The sequence below is a fragment of the Zootoca vivipara genome, chromosome 5 (assembly GCF_965207765.1).
Source record: "Zootoca vivipara chromosome 5, rZooViv2.hap1.1, whole genome shotgun sequence".
NCBI classification, from domain to species: domain Eukaryota; kingdom Metazoa; phylum Chordata; class Lepidosauria; order Squamata; family Lacertidae; genus Zootoca; species Zootoca vivipara.
The window spans coordinates 1,581,058-1,603,463 of record NC_142588.1 but is presented as its reverse complement, the minus strand read 5'-3'; the positions used below and the strand labels follow the sequence as shown (position 1 = coordinate 1,603,463).

General features: G+C 46.6%; 1 protein-coding gene across 2 annotated transcripts in view; it reads left to right on the top strand.

Annotated features, from left to right (window-relative positions):
- Nucleotides 1–1,049: 1,049 nt before the first annotated feature.
- PHF21B (PHD finger protein 21B) overlaps nt 1,050–22,406 on the top strand; it is a 180,992-nt gene continuing 159,635 nt past the window's right edge. Inside the window, exons 1-2 of one of the 2 annotated variants that reach the window (XM_088669938.1) lie at nt 1,050–1,565; nt 2,507–2,572. In XM_088669938.1, the coding sequence (XP_088526064.1) occupies nt 1,512–1,565; nt 2,507–2,572 (120 nt within the window). In that variant the 5' untranslated portion in view covers nt 1,050–1,511. The remainder of the gene's footprint in view (nt 1,566–2,506; nt 2,573–22,406) is intronic. The other variant, XM_060275181.2, reaches the window with a different exon arrangement.

The following is a 22,406-nucleotide window of genomic DNA, read 5'->3' as shown; positions in this document are numbered from 1 at the left end:
AATTAAAAAATTGGTGTGGTGTGAGCAATTTTTTCTTCTGATCCACTGCCCTAGTCCCATGAAAAGTATTCCACTGAAGGTATAAATTTTAGATGGGTGCTTTGCTTTGACTAAGTACACACAAGTTTAATGGATTTAATAAAAATAGAAGAAAATGAAATAAGGAATAAAAAGTTAAGTTTGTAAGGGAGAAGCATAGTAGAGTTTATGCGTAATCAGGGAACTGATATGGAAATGCTGGGAAGTTTATTGTATTTTCTTTTTTGACCTTATGTATGCCTTCTTTTTCGTTTTTCTTACTCTTTTTGGATTTTTCTTCTTTATTTTTCTATTTCTCATTTTTCTTCTTCTTTTCTTTCTGTTCTTCTTATAAGTTGGTTTAATTTGTATAATTAATTTAATTTTGTATAATTTGGATTTTTGGATGCATTTGTGTTATGTTGATTTATGTTGAATTATATTGATTTTATGTTTAATACTAAATAAAGATTTTTAAAACTTAAAAAGAAAAGAAAAGTATTCCACTGGAGGCAGTGTGAGAGATGGCATGAGCCCTCAGTCCACATCCCAGAACCTTGCTTCCCTGTCCCGCTTTCAGATTTCAGGCGGTGCCTTATCTGTGGGCGAGATGGGCTTTCAGAGGCAGCAAGAAGCTTCGCTTGGGCCCAGGGCTGTGCTGCTGTCCAGGCAGGGCAGCGCTTTCCAATCCAGCCAAGCCCACAAGCTGCTTGACGGGCATCACCACCGCGGCCATGGCTCTCTTTTTGCCGAGCATCCGCGCAGTGCCTCCCGGGGCCACAGGCTCTTCTTGATTCGAAGCCTTGGCGCTTCTTCTCTCCATCCCTCCGTTGTTCTCGCTGGGTCCACGACTGCTGCTGCTGCTGCTCGCGCGCATGCTCCAACCAGGGGCTCCTTCCCTCTCGCCGCCGCCGCCGCCTCCTCCTCCTCCTCCCCCCCCCGCCCTGCCTTGCTCCATCCGGGCAACTCCGAATTAGCATTGGCAGCCGTGGCACAACTTTTCCCGAGGCAAAGTGAAATCAAGGCGCGCACTTTGAGGAAATATAGTCCCTCCCGTTTCGAAGTCTCCTCGGTCCCCCATTGGAGGGGCGGCGGAGCTGCGCGAGGCGATTAATCGGGTCCTGGGCGGAGCAGGGGGCCGCCGAGGGGCCCATGGGGATTGTGGGCTGGGGGGGACGGCCGGGGGGGGTAGCCTCCCCCCCAGTTTGGCGGAAAGTGAGTGATTTGTCCGTGTCCCTCAGCAAAGAGGCAAAGAACTTGCTTTGCAGCCTGACTAGTTGTTTCTTTCGATTGTTGTTACCGCTTTTTGAAAGGGGGGAGGAGTGTTGAAGCCCCTCGTTTTTGCTTTTTTTCTAGGGGTCGCTGCTTCGACTCGCCAGGCTTTCCTGCCGTGGCTCTTCCTTGCAAAGTGGGGCGGGTGAGGGGAGAGGAAAAAGCCACCAAACTTCACTGGGATTCGAAAGTGGGCGAAAAGTGCCTCGCAAGTTGGAAGGATGGAGCTGCGCCGCTTGCCAGAGGCGTTAAAAGTGGAAATCCAATGTCACCAGGTAATAAGAGAGAGAGGCAGAGGCTCGCCTTCGCCCGGGCTGGCTGGCTGGCTGGCCTTTCCGCCAGAAAGGGGATCTGAAAGAATCCAGCCCTGCCGCGTGCTTCCCAAGTGGCGGTGGGTTCTCCTTGTCGCAGGGTCTATCGATCGGGAGGGGGGGGGGGACGACGGGGGCGGGAAGCGGGTCTTGGTGGCAAGAGAGTCTCCAGGAGCCTCCCTCCTCTGCCCTTAACCGTGTGGACCACCACTTGACAAAAGTAGTTTTCGAGATTGTTTGGCTGAGTTTTGGCATGTGTGTGTGTGTGTCTCTGTTGTCGCGATCCGGAGTTAACATTGCGGTTGGTACTTGTGTGTATGTATGTGTGTTGGAGCGATTAGGACGAGACTTGAATATTTATGAGCTTTGCTTGAAACTGACTCGCTGTGTTTACTTGCCTCTTTGTTCCAGACCCCCACCCTCCCCCTTACACACACACACTCACACACACACACACACACACACACATTTTAAAAAACCCTTTACACGTGAAACTATTTCTAGTTCCTTCTTTTAAGGGGCATTTTTTTAAAAAAAGAAACTAGTTGCACAGATGAAGCAAGATCCACAGGTAAATGCAGATCTCGTGTGTGTGTGTGTGTGTGTGTGTGTGTGTGTGTGTGTGTTTTTTAAAACCCATCCTCTTCAGTATTTTAGCTTTCTTGTGTTAAGTGCAGTTCTGCTGGGACAGCAGGATGAGAAAGTTTATCAGTAAGAGATCTCATTTTGAAGACCCGGCTGAGCTTTGTTACTTAAGGGGGTTATTCTTTTTCCACTCCCTTTCCTTATTGTGCATGCTGTCGGTTGGGCTTTTGCCCCCGAACAATTCCTAAGGGCAAGTTTCCTCTGAATTGGCTTTAGTTTACACTTGGTCTCTAATCTGCATTTTATTGCCATTTTTACAGAACGGTGATCTTAAGAAACAAATCCATGAGAGGCAATCGAGAATAGCTGCTCTTAATGAAAAACAAGTAAGAATGAATCGATTCAGTTATGTGCTGTGGATGGGGTTTCGTCTTTCCTCTCCTTTCTCTCTCTCTCTCTCTCTCTCTCTCTTTTACAAAGCACTTTCTAAACATTCTCAAAGAATCCGCGTTGGCCGGAAGAGAAAAAAAATACCCGCACCAGTGAATAAAACACTCATGTTTACTAAAGGGAGCCTAAAGTGATAAAAGGTTTTAAAGATGAGGGATCCAGTTTTCTGCTGCCTTGTCAGGCACTGTGTTTATATTAATAACCATAACACACAAAAAGAGATATGCTGTAGTTAGACGTTTTAAAAACACACACACACCGAGGCGTCCATTTTGAGTTGGTCGACATGTTTTAGGAATATGGGAAATTATTTGGTCTTCTGCTTAGTTTGTTTTCACTTCCTTGCAGTGTACAAAAGCAGAGAGTTGGGAATAAGGGGACTGATCCCACTTCGAAAGCCTAGAGTGCTGGTTTTGATTGGAAAGCTGATTTTGCTTCCATAGATACAGATATGTATGTGTGTGTGTGTGCATATATATATATTTCTCCCCTCCTCCCCCCCACTCCACACACTTGGCGTCTTCTTTCTTTGGTTTGATCTGACCTGCTGGCTTGGGAATCGAGTTCATGTATATACATTTACACACACACACACACACACACACACACACACACACACAGACACACAACCCTGCACCCCTCCTGCATAGCTTTGTCTACTTAGGCAAATCTGAGGGGGGTAAAGTGGGGGAGGGAGAGAGAAGCGAGACACTATAGAAACAGATGCCTTCGCCCACCTTCCTTCCAACAAACTTTCTTTTTTGTGCCTTTCTCTGTGAAGGTGTCTCTTATTTTGCAGCGGGCGACCCTGGTGTGCATGGGGGCAATGACGGACCCCTCCTTCCTCCCACCCACCCCCACCCACCTCCCCTCGCCCCTTTTCCAAGCTGAAAGAAAGTTGTCTCGCATTGTGAGTTGGTGTTCAGATCAGCTGATGGCGAGGGGCTGGGGATTTGCTGCGTTTCAGCACCACGAACAGATGCCACGGCACGCTCAGCAGCTCCCCGCGCATCTCTGGAGCTTTAAAACGACACACACACACACACACACACACACACACACACACACACACACACACACACACACACTACAAGGAGCCCCCTTCCCTGCCCCCCTCACCTCCCGCCCCGTTCGACTTTCGGTACTTCCAATGCACGAATCGCGCAGCGGCTTAGAAATCCAGTCTACGAGCTGCCGGGTTGTCCTTTCCCCTCCCCCACCGCCCCCCCCTAAAAGCCAACTTTCGCCAGGCTCCCCTCCTCCCAGCCCTCGGCACTCCCCCTCCCCCTCTTCCTCGCCTGCTCATGCAGCTTTGCAAAAGCCCATTTGGCGGAGAGAGCGAGAGAGCGCAACCTCCTTTCCCTTTCCTTCGGCTGAATCGATCTCGATTCCTTCGGAATGCAGCAGTTATTTCAGCACCAAAACTTGGAATAGCGCCCTGGATCATATCCCGCCCGCCCCCCCCCCGGCCTAAAAACAATCTTTCCAGCCTATCAAGGAGTCTTCACCATACGTACCCGGGGGGCGGGGAGAGGGGAGAGAGAAAGCCAGTGGTAGTGGACGGAAAGAGGAAAGGAATATATATAGTTGTGGTGGAAGTTAAAAAGTAAGCAGTGGCTATTTTTCATCCGCGCCCGAGGCGACGTTGGCTGCTGCATAATCTTATCTGCCTATGCATGGATGTATGCGAGCATTTCCAGCGCCGCCACTCCCCTCCCTGTCCCGATTGATCGCAGCCCAGAATTTGTCAGCTCTCTCAGTTTGGTAGTGGAAGCTTCCATTTTGTGAGGAAGGGGTGTTGGTTTCTTCATGACATGGAGAAAAGTCTGCAGAGTTTGAAGGCGGGGGGGGGATGGGCCCCCATTCATGCTTAACATTACCATTTTGATTGCTTTGATGCCATTTTTTTTAGTGGGGGAGGGGACAGAATACCCTACTCAGCAGAGCACAAAGATGTTTAATCACTGCATGGAATCAAATCAGATAGTTTCTTTTCTTTGCAAGCGGGGGAAGGAAGCTGTACAGAAGCAGCAGCAGCTTAGAGCAGTTAGTCCTTTTTTCTTGTTGGGTAAAACAGTGTACTATATTGATTCTGCTACTACACTGAGTAGAGGATTTATTAAAGCGAGGTAACAGCCTCACACTGCCAAGAATACATTTGTTTATGTTTTCCTCTCTTTGAAAGGGAAAGAGTCGGTGGTGGTTGGTTTTACTGCATTAAAGTGATTGTTCCTCTCTGCATTATAACAAGTATTTCAAGGCTATTGAAATTTTTATGATGATAGTAATTGGTGAGCTGTTTATTATGTACCATGCTGGAATTTAGATAAGGCAAAGAGGCATCTTTGGAAAATTAGGGTTCGATGCAGCTATCGGGTGCAGGGTGACATTTCCAATCTCATGCAACACTTTGTGAACTAAATAGTCAACAATTCCTGTGTGTTGCACTAAAAGACCCCCCCCTTTCCGAATTATGCAATGAGCTGACTAGTCCTTGGATTCAGCTGCTACTTACATTGAAAAGTGCAGATGCCATCGACATGCTTCCTCTGCCTGCTTTATGCAACAAGAACTTATAGAATGGTATAAGACCAGATGCTGATGCAGTGGCTTCTTGTGCTGCACACAGTCACCTCTGGAGGCCAGATAGGAAATCTCCCTTCGCACAGAGAGAAGAGTGATGGGAGTTTTAAAGCCTCAGCTTTAAATACAGATACAGATCACAAAGTTGCTGAAGTCAGATTTTGATACAATTAGTATTATTTCTTCAAGGAAAAGGTCCAAAGGCCCCCCCCCCTGTTTTTGACTCGCATGGAAGAGGACTGCTGCATGTGAGCTTGGATTTCAATGTTTTAAATCAGACTCCCCGTTCCAAAAGACACAGAGTTCACTGTGAAACATTTAAGCAGACCTCTGGGAAGTAAAATTAGGAACGATGGTTTTAACTGTACCAGTTATTCATATTCCCGTCCATATCTTTCAGGTACCATTTTTGTTTTTACATTCTGCTAATGTGGAACTCATGAATGTGACTGGGTGAAAATGCTATGGAAATTCTGGCTGCAGTCCATAACCCACTTACTCCAGTGACTTTAACAGGGCTAATCTGGGATCAATGGGAATGAAGACTGCCCAACCCAGAGGCCCTATGTTTATACATGTTTTGTGTTCATTTTTAATTGAAAGAGAAAATAGAATATGTGTAACCATACCAGCCACATATATTGGCCATGGCCATTGGGTTGGATTCAGGCTACCTTAGCTGCACTTAGATAAGAACATAAGAAGAGCTGTGATGGATCAGACCAAATGTTCATCTATTCCAGCATCCTGTTTTTACAGTGGCCAACCAGATGCTTATGAGAAGCAGGACACCATCACAAAAACCCCCCATAAACTTCCCATGTAGGAAGAACATTCACCATTGCAATTCTTCCATAGTGTACAACTAGATGTCATTGCCTTTGTCATGCACCAGCACGGCTGATAGACTCCTCTATGCCTAGATGGACAGAGTGTTACATTGAACTCAGTTGACTTACCTGTGGCCAGACACATTTGGCATTGCAGTTTGAGACCAACTCAAACTCTTGGTGGGCAGCAATGAAGCTGAACAGTGTAGCCTCCACATTCAGAGTTCCACCACCCCCACTAGTCAGGGTAGAAAGTAGAGAACAGAAAAATCCTATTTATTTGCTGGATTGTTGCCTCTGGGTGTATAGTGAAGCTAGGAAAAATCCTTCTCTGTTCTTTGTTCCATGCATCAGATTCTTATTGTGACTACGATGCAACTTAACTGGAGTAATTTAATTAAATTTCTCCTATAGACTTAAATGGGACGCGGGTGGCGCTGTGGGTTAAACCACAGAGCCTAAGGTTTGCTGATCAGAAGGTTGGCGGTTCGAATCCCCGTGACGAGGTGAGCTCCCGTTGCTCAGTCCCTGCTCCTGCCAACCTAGCAGTTTGAAAGCATGTCAAAAGTGCAAGTAGATAAATAAGTACCACTCTGGCGGGAAGGTAAACGGCATTTCTGTGCGTTGCTCTGGTTCGCCAGAAGCAGCTTAGTCATGCTGGCCACATGACCCGGAAGCTGTACACCAGCTCCCTCGGCCAATAACGTGAGATGAGTGCTGCAACCCCAAAGTCATCTGCGACTGGACCTAATAGGGGTCCCTTTACCTTTTTATAGACTTAAATACTTTCTGCAATATTTTCAAGGATGGATTGTAATCCCCCCCAATGCATCTTGAATCAATACTTCATTTTGCGTTTTGTCCCCAAAGTCAAAGCCAGAGTGTGGGTTCTGTTCATTGCAAACATTAGTATACTGGCATATTCTACCCCTCCCTCCAGAGCAGGCATCCCCAAACTGCAGCCCTCCAGATGCTTTGGCCTACAACTCCCATGATCCCTAGCTATCAGACCAGTGGTCAGGGTTGATGGGAATTGTAGTCCAAAACATCTGGAGGGCCGAAGTTTGGGGATGCCTGCTCCAGAGTGTTGATGAATTGTAATACTATTTGAGAATGGGTTTACCTCTTCTATAACAAGATATGATGTGTGAAGACTCCATTAGTTGGTCCAATACTTTTACACATTGAATCCCCATCACCTACAGAACATTTTTATCTATACTGTCACATTTTTATCTATGCTGTCAAGGAACAAGCATGTATATGTAAATAAAAGGCCTTCAGTGAAAAGCAGCATTGTTCCTTTTAAATGCACATCTGAAGCACTCCGCTGCATGTTTGCCTGGGCTTACTAGGCATTCCTTAACTCCTCTTGCTGCTGCTTTTTTTTTTGAGCTGCCTACTTAATAATTGCACAGTTAAACTCTAACCTGACATTAGTATTGACTCGTAAAGCAGATCTTGGAAATCAGCAGTAAGCATGTGGAAGACTTGCTGTGTTTTCATTGCTGATGAACCCTGGATTCAGAGAAGCCTGTCCTGAAGCACAGCAATAAAAATATGTCTTCCTGAGAGGCATTATGTATATGCCATTCACTTGGGCACTGCTTCATTTCTTCGCTGTAATTTACTACCTACATAGAAATCAACATTAGTCTCTGACAGACTCTTCCAAGATAGTGTTATTGCTGGTTTTGCCTTTGGAGGGTAGCATATCTGGAATTAAATTGTTGACTGTCATTTGGTGTTTATGATCTGACTGGAAGTAGGTTCTTGGGATGCATTAGACTTCTCGGAATTAAGGTGCTCTTCTTAAGCACTAGGAATATGTAGGCAAATTATATCTTTGATGGAGCGTATTATATTATCTGTTCCAAGGGGTTGTTTTTGCTAGGCTTTTCAAATCAAAGGTAGCTAGGTGGCGACTTGAAATGGCAACACAGTTTACACATCTTTCAGCAGAAATTAATGACTTTTGCTGGAGCTCAGTGATTCCTTAGGTTAGGCATGAAATAAAGTAGATAATAAAAGTATCAATGAAAATAGAAGATGGAGCCATAGTCCAGGGCTCTGTGTGTGCAAAGACTTCCTGTGCTCTTCTATAAGGAGGAAAGTCTGCTATGTATAGAGTGGAACCACTCAGATCATGACCAATACCTTACTTGCAAACAGAGTATGACCAAGAGAATGCATTTCATACATTTGCAGCTGAACATTTTCTTTGTTTTATATAGTTGTGGCAAGATTTGGCACCTCATTGGGAAAAATAGTTGCCAAAATGGAAATCAAATCATTAAACTTTTGAAATTCAGCCAAAGATAACAATTTGCCCTTCTATAAACCCCTGAAGCAGATGAACTTCAGGCCATCCACTGCAGTGAAATATATTTTGACCAGTTTTTGTTCCATAGAAACCTTAGTGGCAGAAGAAAGATTGCTTTAAAAAACACCACACAGCAAACTGGAATTGTAGTTCTTCACTTGGAAGTGCTAGAGGTTGAAAAGTGAATGTAACATTTGTTGTAACTGCTTTAAAGAGTTCGCTTTGATATCTTAGCCACTTTAAACACCTGCTGTCAGAACAGTACAATTGATTTCAATTAACTTTGAATTTCTTCAATAAGATGACTCTTATAATAACTCCAGTAATCCCATGATGCCTCATTAGAGGAACTGACTATGATGATTATCTCTGTGATTTAGTAATGTTTTCCTTGCAATGTCTTTGTCTATTCAGAAAAAGGAATTCTAGCAACAATGCTGTTTAGTATTTGTTCTTCTTTAGTGCTTAAAGATACTTGCTGCCTGTTACATGTTGAGGACAGCTAATCTGCAGTGAGTCAAAATTGATTATTGACATAGCTATCAAGTTCTCCCTTTTTTAAAGGGAAATTCCCTTATGCTGAATAGGTTTCCTTGCGAGAAAAGGGAAAACTTGACAGCTATTATTATTGAACAGCTGATGCTAGGATAGCATGAGCACTGAAAAAACTTGTTGTGTGTGCTGCATTTTGTAGTTACCTAATGTGAGGGACAGGGGATATCGCGAAGTCCCTCCCCTCCTGAGTTCAAGCCCGTCCCCGAGCAAAGGAGAAAGCAGGGAGAGTTCCGATTCCAGTGGGGAAGCAGGAAGTCGTGTCCGAGGCTCAGGCAAGGTAGAGGAGCCAGGGTCCCAGGTGGGACAGGAAGGGGCAAGTAAGGGGGGAAGACCCATCCCCCCAACTCCAGAATTACGCAGGAAGAGGAGGGGCAAGAGGATGGGTCTGCCAAAGCTTTTGTGTTGGAGAAAGACGCGCCAAAAGCCATTAGGAGGTTCTGAAACCGACTGACAACATCGCTCCGTGTAAATAGCAATGACTTGAGCACTGTAAATACGCAGCACCAATAAAAGAATAAAATGCAGAGCTGCGTAGCGTCGTTACTCTGAAGTAGTCCACTCCGGCCACTGTGACAGCAACCTCCTAATCATTTTTGGGCTACTTTGGAGTTGCCGGGATGAGCGTGTCAGAGGCGGAGAAGTGGCGGCAGATCGCTGAGCAAGCCCAGCTAGAACTGCAACAGCTGTCGCTGCAGGCGCAGGGAGAATTGAAGGCAGCTAAAGAGGAGACTAAGAAGGTCCAGGACGACCGGCTACAACTTGCGGAACAGGTGAGAGAGCTCCAGGAAAAAGAGCAGCATTTAAGGGCGGTGGCGGTAGACCTCCAAAACAAGCTGGATGCAGAGAAAAACAAGGCGGGAGGGGCACCCCAAGTCCAAGTGCTGCCAGGAAGGAGAGCCGGGACCCTAGTAAGCAAGTTCAATGGAGACCCGAAGGAGTTTCAGGGCTTTGAGACTGAGATTGTGTATGCTCTTGAGCTGCACCACGATGAGTTCCCTGATGATGAGCACAGAGTAGCGTTTATTGTGGAGCACCTTACAGGGGCGGCCAGGGAGTGGCTAAGACCGTTAATTGCAACAAGGAATCCTTGCATGAAGAATGTCAAACTATTTCTAGAAGGTTTGAAAACGATGTATTCGTCCGATAGTCATATGGACCAGACTAAGGAGGAACTTCATAATTTACGCCAAGGAAATATGACAGTTCGCGCGTATTGGGCGAAATTCACCATGCTGGTGCACAGATTGGGGTGGGATCTGGAGTCTGCCCCAATGCAAGCGGCGTTTTACTTGGGGTTGCATGAGGAGGTGAAGGATGAGCTCTCGAGAGGTCCAAAGCCCAGTAATATGGATCAACTGAGCAAAGCGGCTCTGGCGGTGGGGGTGAGGCAGGAATCCAGATGGAGCGACAAGCAAGCAACGCGCGCAAAGCGGGCTTGGTTCCCACGGTCGCAGGAGAAGCCACTCCCTCAACAACCCTTTCAAGCCACGCCTGGGGCCAGTCAGGACCAGGAACCCATGCAGATTGATAGCGCGCGCGCGCGGGCTTTTCAAACCCCAGCGGCGCCAAGACGCAAGGAGGGAAGGGGTGGGAATTGCTTTCTCTGCAACTCCCCCCAGCATCTCGTCAGAGACTGCCCACATCGCAGGGAGTGGCAAGGAAAGGCGGGAACGGTTGTGCCCTCCCCCACTGACGCAGCACCACAGCAGGGAAACGGGAAAGCCTGGCTGCAGGAGACAAGGGGCGGCAGCCAGGCACAGTCAGCAGACAACAGCCCCAGCCCACCCACCCGCACAGAGAGGAGCAGAGCCAGCCCACCCCTCCCAGAGCAGGAGTGGTTCTAGAAGTGACGCTCACGCTCCCAAATGGCTATCCATTGACGGTCCTCGCCCTAATTGACAGTGGTGCCTCAGCCAACTTCTTCTCGAGAAACTTTGCAGAAGAGCACCAGATCCAGCTTCTGCAGCTGGATTTTCCTCTGCACGTGGCAACCATTGACGGCAGAGAGCTGCTGGGAGGGGCCATCACTCATCAAACCCCCCCCATGAGAATGACGGTTGGAAGGCACTCAGAGACACTGGCATTCAACGTCACCACCATCTCAGACCCCCCAATCGTTTTGGGCATGAGCTGGCTGGCGCGCCACGACCCCTCCATAAGTTAGCATCAGAGATGCATCACTTTTGGATCGGACTTTTGCCTGGAACATTGCATGCAGCACCAACCAGGGGAGGGGCCTCCGATAGCCACGGTGGCCACCATGCACGTCAAAGGGGGTGAGGCGATACCCAAACCATACTGGGACCTGCAGGAGGTCTTCAGTGAAGCGGAGTCCGACCACCTGCCCCCACACAGGCCTTTTGACTGCCAGATCAACCTGGTGCCTGGGGCAACTATACCCCCAGCCAAGCTGTACGCCATGTCAGACCAGGAACTGGAGGATCTGCGCGCTTTTATCGACAAGAACCTCAAGCGGGGGTTCATCAGAGAAAGCAAGGCAGCAGGGGGCAGCCCGGTCTTCTGGGTGGACAAGAAAGACACGCAACAGCGCCGTCTTGTGGTGGATTTTAGACGGCTGAATTCGGTGACAGAGCCAGTGGCTTTCCCCATGCCCAGAGTGGATGATCTCCTGACAGCGGCACGCAGAGGCAAGATTTTCACCAAGCTAGACCTGAGGGGGGCGTACAACTTGATCAGGATCCGGGAAGGCGATGAGTGGAAAACCACGATGTTCACGCCTCTGGGCTCTTTTGAATATCTGGTGATGCCCTTCGGGTTGCAAGGGGGCTCAGCATGCTTCCAGGCCTTCATGCACCACGTCCTGGGGTCCCTACTCTTCAGGAAATGCTTGGTCTTTCTGGATGACATCCTTATTTACTCCAACGACCCAGTGCAGCACGTGAAGGACGTCAGGGAGGTGTTACAGCGCCTGAAGGAGAACCACCTGTATGTGAAGCTGGAGAAGTGCAAGTTTCACACCAAGGAGGTGGACTTCCTGGGCTACAAGCTGTCAGACAAGGGGCTGGCAATGGACAAGGACAAGGTGCAGACCATCCTGGACTGGCACAGCCCCAGGACGCGCAAAGATGCCCAACGCCTACTAGGCTTTGCCAACTTCTACAGGAAGTTCATCAAGAACTTCTCTCGAGTTACGGCTCCCATCACTGACTGCCTGAGAGGCAAGCAGAAGTTCAGGTGGACACCAGAGGCGCAAGCAGCGTTCGTAAGCCTCAAGAGGGTGTTCGCCTCAGACCAGAACCTGTTCCACGTGGTTCAGGACGCGCCCCTACGCATTGAAACAGATGCTTCTGATAAGGCTGTGGGCGCCATTTTGTTGCAACTGGACGCCAACAGAGAGTGGAGACCCTGTGCCTTCTTCTCCAGGAAGTTGACCCAGCCCGAGCGAAACTACACAGTTTTTGATCGGGAACTTCTTGCGATCCACGCGGCGTTCCAGCACTGGAGACACTTCCTGGTGGGCGCCAAGCACCCCATCCAGGTGTGCACAGACCACAAGAACCTGGAGTTCTGGAGAACGGCCAGGGTGCTCAACCAGCGGCAGATACGGTGGGCGGAGTTCTTCTCGAACTTCAACTTCTCCATACACTACATCCCAGGAGAGCAGAATGTCAGGGCGGATGCCCTCTCCCGCAAGCCAGAGTACATGGAGGAGGAGGCGCCACCAGCCCCAAGGCACATTTTCCCCCCGTCGGCATGGTCCTGCGGAGCAGCAGTGGTGAGCGAGGCAGAACTCACAGCACTGACGGCAGCGGATGAATTTGCCAACCGCATCTTCAGAGAACTGAGAGGGGGGAGGGAGCAGGCAAAAGACTTTGCAGAACGCAGAGGGCTGCTTTTCTACAAGGGTGCGCTGTACCTACCCACCACCCAGCTTCGACGTACGGTCCTCAAGCAGATGCACGACAACCCTACAGCGGGGCATTTTGGAAGGGACAAGACCACTCACCTAGTCATGAGACACTTCTGGTGGCCAGGGGTGAGGGAAGATGTTCGAGACTATGTAAGGGGCTGTACCACCTGCCAGCGGGCGAAGGTGGTCAGAGCAGCGCCACCAGGGTTGCTGGAGCCCTTAGCCACACCACACAGGCCGTGGGAAGTGGTGTCCATGGACTTCATCACAGATCTGCCTTCGTCCAGGGGTAAGACTGCAGTGTTGGTGGTGGTGGACCTCATGTCCAAAATGTGTCACTTTATACCGTGTGCCAGGGCAGTCTCGGCAGAAGAGACAGCCAAACTGTTTGTTGATCACATTTTCAGACTGCATGGATTACCTTTAAGGGTTATTTCGGATCGTGGCCGCCAATTTGTTTCCAGGTTCTGGCGGCGGCTCATGAACCTCCTGCAGGTGGAGGTCAGCTTGTCGACGGCTAGACACCCGCAGACCAACGGACAAGCGGAGAGGGTCAACGCCATTCTGCAGCAGTACCTGAGATGCTACGTCAGCCAGCGGCAAACGGACTGGGTGGATCGCTTGCCACTAGCAGAATTTGCCTACAACAATGCAGTGCACGTCTCCACAGGGGTGTCGCCCTTTAAGGCCAATTACGGGCGCGACCTCAGATCTTTCCCAGAGAGGGAGAGGGAGGAGGAGGAGGAGGGCCCACAGGCTGAGGATTGGGCAGAGGAACTGGAGACGGTGCACCAGCAGCTCAGAGAACACTTGGAGAGGGCCAAGGAAGCGTACAAAAAGGGGGCAGATCGCCACAGGCGACAAGGGGAGGTCATCAGGGTGGGGGACAAGGTGTGGTTGTCCTCGGAGGGCCTTCCCACCAGAGGGAGGTGCAAAAAGCTGGCACCCAAATGGCTGGGCCCCTTCACGGTCACGCAACAGGTCAACCCGGTGGCATACAGGCTGGCACTGCCAGAGGACATGAGGGTGCATCCAGTGTTTCATAGATCGCTGCTGTCGCCGTACAGGGAAAGCAGCAGGCTCAGAGACAGCGAACAAACCCCCGAGGGAGGGGGGGAGAGGGAAAGCAGGGAGCAACTCAATGAGGCCACGGCCATCCTGGATTCAAGGTGGGGGGTGGGGGGCCTGGAGTACCTCATGGCATGGGAGGATGCTCCACCGTCCCAGAATGAATGGGTTCCCGCCACTCAGATACAGGAGGAATTCTTGGTGGAAGAATTTCACGCCCTCTTTCCCCACAGACCCAAGCCCTGGCACATGGAAAGGGAGGGGGAGGAGGAGGAGGCACGGGAGAACAGCTCACCATGGCGCTGGGAAGCGGAGTTTGAGGAACCAGAGGATGAGGTATGGGTGTCGCCAAGATCCACCCAGTCAGAGGAAGGAGCAGATTGGCAAAACATTTTTACCCCCACCAGCTCTGACGCCACGGACTTTTTGGGATTCCCGTCCTCCCAGGCGGAAGGGGGGGGCTCGCAGGACTGGGGGGAGGTGTTCACACCAACGGGCTCGGAGAGCACCGAGTTTTTAGGCTTCCAGTCGTCACCGACACATGGGGGGGGCCTGGGGAGGGGTGAAGGAGAGCTTGGGAGGGGGGTGGATGTGAGGGACAGGGGATATCGCGAAGTCCCTCCCCTCCTGAGTTCAAGCCCGTCCCCGAGCAAAGGAGAAAGCAGGGAGAGTTCCGATTCCAGTGGGGAAGCAGGAAGTCGTGTCCGAGGCTCAGGCAAGGTAGAGGAGCCAGGGTCCCAGGTGGGACAGGAAGGGGCAAGTAAGGGGGGAAGACCCATCCCCCCAACTCCAGAATTACGCAGGAAGAGGAGGGGCAAGAGGATGGGTCTGCCAAAGCTTTTGTGTTGGAGAAAGACGCGCCAAAAGCCATTAGGAGGTTCTGAAACCGACTGACAACATCGCTCCGTGTAAATAGCAATGACTTGAGCACTGTAAATACGCAGCACCAATAAAAGAATAAAATGCAGAGCTGCGTAGCGTCGTTACTCTGAAGTAGTCCACTCCGGCCACTGTGACACCTAATCTTAGATCATGCACCATTTAACAATTATTCTTTCAATATATTTTCAGGCCTACAGGTAGCAAACCTTAATTCTCAGCTTAATTTTTTGCATAGGACTCTGGCTAAATCAGTCAGTTAATGTGGCACCATGAGCAGTTTTGGTGTTTCTACATGTTGCTTTATTTTGAACAATTTTCTTTTGAATACAGCCCCACCAAACATTAGGTCCAGTATGGTGATCAATAAGGATGTGTTTAAGGGACAATCCTTTGTTTCAGGAGGCTATAGAAACCCAGAATAGGTTTTTGATCTTGCAACTCTAGGTGAAGAATAGTCCTGTTTCAATGGATCTTCCATTGGTTTAATAATTTGATTCATATAGATCTTAATCCAAGTGAAGACTGTCATAGATAAATATAGGAGGTGTACTCTTTGCTTCAAGAAAGAAAAGGGAAGGTCATATTGTTAGTATGGGCAAAGAAGAAATGGAGGAACAGAAAGTTCCAAGAAGTTGTATTTGATCATGTAGGTTTGTAAAAGAAAATTATATCCATGTATGAAGTAGTGAAAGGTGCCTGGGCGTTTATTTCTTTGCAGCAGTACAACTGGGATCCAAAGAGCTCATGGGCCCAAGAGTTTTGACTTGTAAAAAAGAGTTGATCATGTGGTAAAATGTCTCCCACCGAAGTCATGAGGACTTAAAGCTTTATTTAGATAAGCTTCGGAGCAGGCAAGAATGTTTCATTGGCTCAATTATCTGTATCATCCCTATGAGATAAGTCACTCTTACTTCATAGAATCATAGAATTGTAGACTTGGAAGGAACCCCAAGAGTCATCTAGTCGAACCCCCACAGCTAAAGCATCCATGACAGATGGTAAGCCAACGTCTGCTTAAAGGTAAAGGGCCCCCTGACCATCAGGTCCAGTCGTGTCCGACTCTGGGGTTGCGGCGCTCATCTCGCTCTACAGGCCAAGGGAGCCAGCGTTTGTCCACAGACAGCTTCCGGGTCATGTGGCCAGCATGACAAAGCTGCTTCTGGCGAACCAGAGCAGCGCACGGAAACGCCGTTTACCTTCCCGCCGGAGCAGTCCCTATTTATCTACTTGTACTTTGACGTGCTTTCGAACTGCTAGCGCTCATCTCACGTTATTGGCCAAGGGAGCTGGCGTACAGCTTCCAGGTCATGTGGCCAGCATGACAAAGCCGCTTCTGGAGAACCAGAGCAGCACACGGAAACGCCATTTACCTTCCCGCTGTAGCGGTACCTATTTATCTACTTGCACTTTGACGTGCTTTCGAACTGCTAGGTGGGCAGGAGCAGGGACCGAGCAACGGGAGCTCACCCCGTTGCAGGGATTCGAACCACCGACCTTCTGATCAGCAAGCCCTAGACTCTGTGGTTTAACCCACAGCGCCACCTGGGTCCCCTCAATTAAGAAACCTCAATTAAGCTGAAACATAGTGACGTAGCCAAAGCCTCAGCATGGAGCTGAGGCCATTGTGACCAGCTCCAGCATTTTTTTTCTTAACCCAAGTCCACTGCTGCTTTGTTGAATGGTTGCCCTCAGTTTTGTTCCATCTTCTATGATACTCTATCTCTAGAGTTTGGGAAATGGTATCAGTGCTATTGTGGATCTGTGCTGGCATGTCCTTTATGATTGCACTAGTAGCGGGTGGGTATTGACTGATTTTGTTATACAGTATCTATTAAATGATGTGGCACTATCTCACTGTAAACACCTTTGGGCAGAGCTATCCCTCAGTTCAGAAATCTTAGTCCCACTGATTTCTGTGTGAGACTTAAGCAATTGTTTAAACAATTTCCCAGTGAGATTTAAATTCCTTAATCTTGGATGGATTGCATACACAATGTTTAACTGAAAAAAAGAGTAGCAAGTTGTATGGCTCCATGGTGTCAAATAAGGATATTTTGTCTGTAGATGATAAACTGATACCGTAGCCCAGTACTTTGGAGGAAGTTCCAAGAATTTACCTTCAAGAAATTATGCAGCCCATAGTGCAAACTTAAGATATGGAAATGCAAATAGGGGTGTATATTTAAAAAACCATATATACTAGGCAGTTATATTAACTTTAGTAAAAAAAATTAACTTAGAAATGTCTTTTTTGTTAAAAGTAGCACCAAGATATGATTAGAAATGACTTCTGTATAAAATATTCTTCCTTAAGCTATCTAGCTTCCTTCCTCTTCCTTCCTTTCTTTTTGAATCAGCTACTTATTGTCATGTAGTAGCAATTTTAGAGTGTCATATGAAATTGCTGATGGGGCTTAGTTCTAGCTACAACCTCCGCCTGCCAATAGTAAGCACCTATTGAAATCTAATATATGCTGTGCTTTCACACAGCACACACAACCCCTTATGGTTAATATAACAAAGGAAACCCTGTATGAAATAATACATTTTAACCCTGGAAGAGCTAAACCTGAAACTCAAGCTTAGGATGGAAAATAAAATGGGCTTTCCTTGACAGAAAGTAAAACAGAAGAAGAACCGAGTAAGATTGCTCTAAGAATATGAAACTCTAGTGGAAGCTTTGTGCCTCTGCAGGAATCATCTGCTGTGTTGATTTGAGTGTTTGAGAAATTGCTCTCCCCCACCCCCGCCCCAGCTGAAATTGGCTCCAGGGATTTTTAAATATAGCAGTTGTGGCTACAGAATGTTTGATGTAAAATTTGACTGATTGCTTACATCTAATCAACAGGAGTATGTAATTGGGCTTGAAAGAGAAACTTTGAATCCCTGCTCAAGGATTTTCTTCCCAGAGCTCCTTACATTAACTGTGACTTATTCCCTCTGTGAGAGATGCAGTATTTTTATTTGTAATCTGGAAAGGGTTTGCTTTTCCATTCAATTGTGGACCATAAAAACGGGCTACCAAAAGTTTTCCTTTTTAAAAGGAGGTGCATTGCATTTTGAGTCACAGAAGTCAAATGAGAACATTGATACCTTTCACATGCAGTGCAGCTTAAAGTGTATTTTCTGTAATTTCCACTTTCTGGAGCTCTTTTAATTGAATAGAGATTGCTTAAAGATTTATTGGTGAGTTGAAGATTTTCTCTATAAAAAAGATGAGATGGGATGACTGATTTAGAAATGCAAGTCAGGACTCCCTGCTTGTGTATAATCCTTCTGATCTCATTCAGGCAGAAAGGTAATATGCTCACATAAGTGAGTTTGAAAGGTATAATTAATACTGTATATATATATAATATTTACTAGCACAGTAACTGAAATACAAGAGAAACTGTTTTTAACATGGCAGGTGATTGATTATAGGTACCTCTTCAAGGGAAAATGACAGTTCCTCTCCAATGAATGTTTCATTCTATGGCCTGTATACATTATGCAAAATAGCCAATTTGTATTATTTCTCTTACTTTCAGTTATTTCTTCACAGACTTAAGGACTAGAAACCTTATTTTTAAAACATTTTTTTGAAACTTTCAGGAAGCTGGATTCTGTACCTGTACCACACTCTGTGCCTTTTCTCTGTTCCAGCAGAATCACATCATGCACATAATTTTGTTTATAATTTCATATAGATTGAAGACCCCTAATAGAAAACATAGGAATTAAATTGAGAAATGTATTTTTTAAAAAATGTAAACCCCTCTGGGAATGATGTTTCATTCCTCTCCCTATCCTCTCCCTCAAATCAAACCTCTAAGGAACTTGGGTGATTTCCAAATGAATGTCATATACAGAGTAGACCCACAGAAATCACCAGACCTAAGACTGTGTGGATAAACTCAGAGCCCCTTTGTCAACAAAAGTTGGGTTAAGAAATTTGGTTCAAATGGCTTATAGCATTAATGCTTAAACATCAAGGACATTTTGTGGGTTGGTGATAAGTATGCAGAACTCAGTCAAAGGGTGCAAGAGGGGAGGGGAGAATCTGTTAAGAAAAAGTATAAATAATCTTGACCCTCATGTCATTGTTTATGACTCAGTGGTTCCCAGTTGGTAGTCCGTGGACCCCAGAGGTTCCATGTAACCTACCCAGGAGATCTATGGCACCATTCACATAACAAGAACTACCATAGAGATATCAAAAAATTTCAAAAGTAGGGGTTCATGGTTTGAAAAACGGGGTGTGCCTGAGTGCAGTATTTAGCTAATTGGGAGCCACTGAATGTGATATAATACTGTACAGTCTTTGGCATGAACTCTAGCACAGAACATTGATGCTGTTGCCAAACTTATCCATGATGTTCCAGTTTACTGTAGCTAAGATAATATATTTTGAAAAGGTATGGGCACAGTGTCTAAAGTAGAAGAATAAGAAGGAAAGAGGTGACTGCAGAGATGTATTTCTCTCTTTTTTATCATTAAAAAAAGCATTGAACCTCTAATGTTTCTACTACTCTGCCACCTGCCAAACATCCATAACTCATATTCATGCACAAACCACACCACTTACACACAGAGAGAAAGAGAGAGAGAGAGAGAGAGATCATACAGTATGTGCACATGCCTTATTTACGTGGGTTTATTAACATTCTTTGCTGAGTAGGCTTGAATGAAGTGCAATCCTCATATAGATGATCTAATTATAATCATAAGGGACAGAACAAAATAAGCAGTCTTTAAAGGGAAAAGAGTCTGGCAGCTTTGTTTAAAGTGTCCTTTAATGAACTTCTTTAGTAGCTCGTATCTTAGCAACACATTTTATTACATACCAGTGCGGGAGAAGCAGTTTGCAGATGGAGTTGCACACAGTAATTTATTTTCTCCCTTTTTACCACCCCCACTTCTACTTTCTTCTCTGTGGTGACTCAACTGGAATATGCAGACTAGCAGCTTCCTAGCACTGATAGCTCACTCAAACCCCCTGATTGGTTCATTTGTATGTGCTCTGCCTTGTTAGTTGATGAAAACGGCATTTACTATCTTAGAGACTGTGCTTTGCTTGCTGTGTTAGGAGGAGCAGAGGCAGGGCTGAGGATTCTGAATGGGGCCCGGCTTTAAAATGAACAGGATTGCTTGCATTCATCTTTCATCTGAACACCCTCCCCCCACCTTTCCTTCTTCCCGGCATCGGCTTATATTCACGGGGCACATCAGTTTCTGTGTTCCTTGATTATTTATTATCAACTCCTAGTGGGTTTATTTTAATCCCTTTCTTCTGCGCTAAAACTGATTTGAATGCAACATCTGGGACATTTATAATCCCTTACTCCTTTTACTGCAAGCACCCTATGATTTAAAATGTAAACATATCTTCCGGTTGTAGATTCTGCTTTGCGTGTGGGTGTGCACATTTGCAAAACTGACACTTTTCAGCTCTTTTCAAACACAGTTGATTTGGAAGCATTTATGGTTCAGGAGCCTTCCCTTCAGAGCGTCAAATCAAGCAGTCAACTCCATGATTTCACGGGCACTAATCAAGTAGCAAAACGTTACTCAGCATGATTAAGGTTGGCCAAACCTTGTCTTCAGAGAGCTTTTGTTCAAAAATGAAAAGAGGAGAAAGGCATTTGATTGAATCAGACTAATGTGGAACATGAACGCTGTCTCATATTTCCCCCTGTACTCAGTAATATTCGGAACTGACACAGGAGCAGCAATGATCAGACTGTCACCCTGGCAGAGGAGATGGGGGAGGGGAAATTACACCAAAGTGACCTCCCTTTTTTGAAGGGCACATAGGCTAGTACACAAAACATTTGAGTTAGCTTTTTCTGTATACATAAGACACAGCAAACAAGGCAAGAGAGGTGCAAAAGTTATCAAGTGCATTTGTGGTCAGTTTGAGCAATGGCAAATCGCTCAATGTCTTCCCTTAGCATTTGCTTATACTCATAGCTGCCAAGTTATCCCTTTTTTAAGGGATTTTCCCTTATGCTGAATAGGCTTCCTCGTGAGAAAAGGGAAAACTTGGCAGCTATGCTTATACTGTAGGCAAATAACTTTAGGTTTCACATGTGTGAGCTGGGAACCTTGATTTAGACATATAGCTTTATGTTGAAACAAAATTATAGATATACATTTTGATCCTGGTTGTCTTTGTTTGATGGTTTATGCGATCCTTTTCTCTCTCCCAAACCTCTGTGCATGTGAGAGAACTCAGTTGGCTAATTTATAATAGGGGAGGGAAACCACTCATTTTAACCACAAAATACAGGCGTTTCACTAAACGCAGTTTCTTTCTCAGCCCCTGGGATTCTGCTTCGATATTTGAACCTCAGTAGTGGGATGTCCTTTGAAGCTCAAAGCGATTAAGTTGCCATGTGATTAACTTTTTCTTCTCTTTTACAATTCATTCCCTTGTTTTATTAACTTACAATTGGATTGCCAAAATAATTTAAGCTGTAAAATGCATCAAGATCTTGCCCAAGTGCCAGAATTAGTAGCAACAACCTGAACTGTTGAAAAGAAAAGCCACCATGAAATTCACAGCCTGGCTAGCAAAAAGGCAGTTAGCTTAGAAAAGATGGGCCATCACACAGCCGTGTCTACAAATAAAGGTGGTGTAGACTGGTGTGTTGGGTAGTAACCATTTAAAACCATTTAAAAATATACTGCAGAGTAAGTCCTGAGTGCCCTCTTTGTCAGAAACAGCTGAAACAGAAACAGCTGGAACACCTTCTTATTTCATTTTTACCCCGTACCTTCCTCCAGAGAGCTCAGATCAATGTACATAATCTCCCCATCATTTAGCCCAGGCTTCCTCAAACTCGGCCCTTCAGATGTTTTTGAGACTACAATTCCCATCATCCCTGACCACTGGTCCTGCTAGCTAGGGATCATGGGAGTTGTAAGCCAAAAACATCTGGAGGGCCAAGTTTGAGGAAGCCTGATTTAGCCTTACAACAACCCTGTAGAGCAGGTTACACTAAAGGATAGTGACTGGACCAGGGGCGTTGCTAGCCACTTTGGCACCCGGGGCGTCAAAGCGCAGGCACCCCCGGGGGCGGGACGCGTGTTTTGGGGGCGGGGTGGGCAGCTGTGATGGTGCCCCTGGGATTGCGCCGCTTGGGGCGGCCTGCCCCCACCGCCCCTATCTTCCTATGCCCCTGGACCCCTAAAGTAAACTTTGTGGCCAAGGAGGAATTTAAACTCAATTGAAGCAAAGCACACTGTGAACAAGGTTCACTAACTTTCTGGTTAGCACAATCTGTAGCTTTGTTTGCTATGAAGTATAAGAAGAAACTACAACAAATTCTCTTAAGTCACGGCTTTATTCAATTAAATCTTGAATACAGTATAGCCAAGATGAGGTACCTTGCTGTGATCTTGCCCTTCAAATGAAATCTGTCCTGTCCGTCCCCCTCCAGCCCCCAATTTATCAAAATCTTGCTGCAACTTTGAAAGAAGCAAATAGAAACTTGGGTAGCCTATTTAATCAAAGGCTAAATTTACATTGTATTTCTGATCCTAAAAGAATACATGGAAGGGACATTGTTTCCAGAAGCACGACTACGTATACAGCTCTCTATGAATTAAATGGAGTTGATGGTAATAAGCATCTACTTTGTTGGGATGGAGGATGGTTGTTAAAGGAGGTTCCA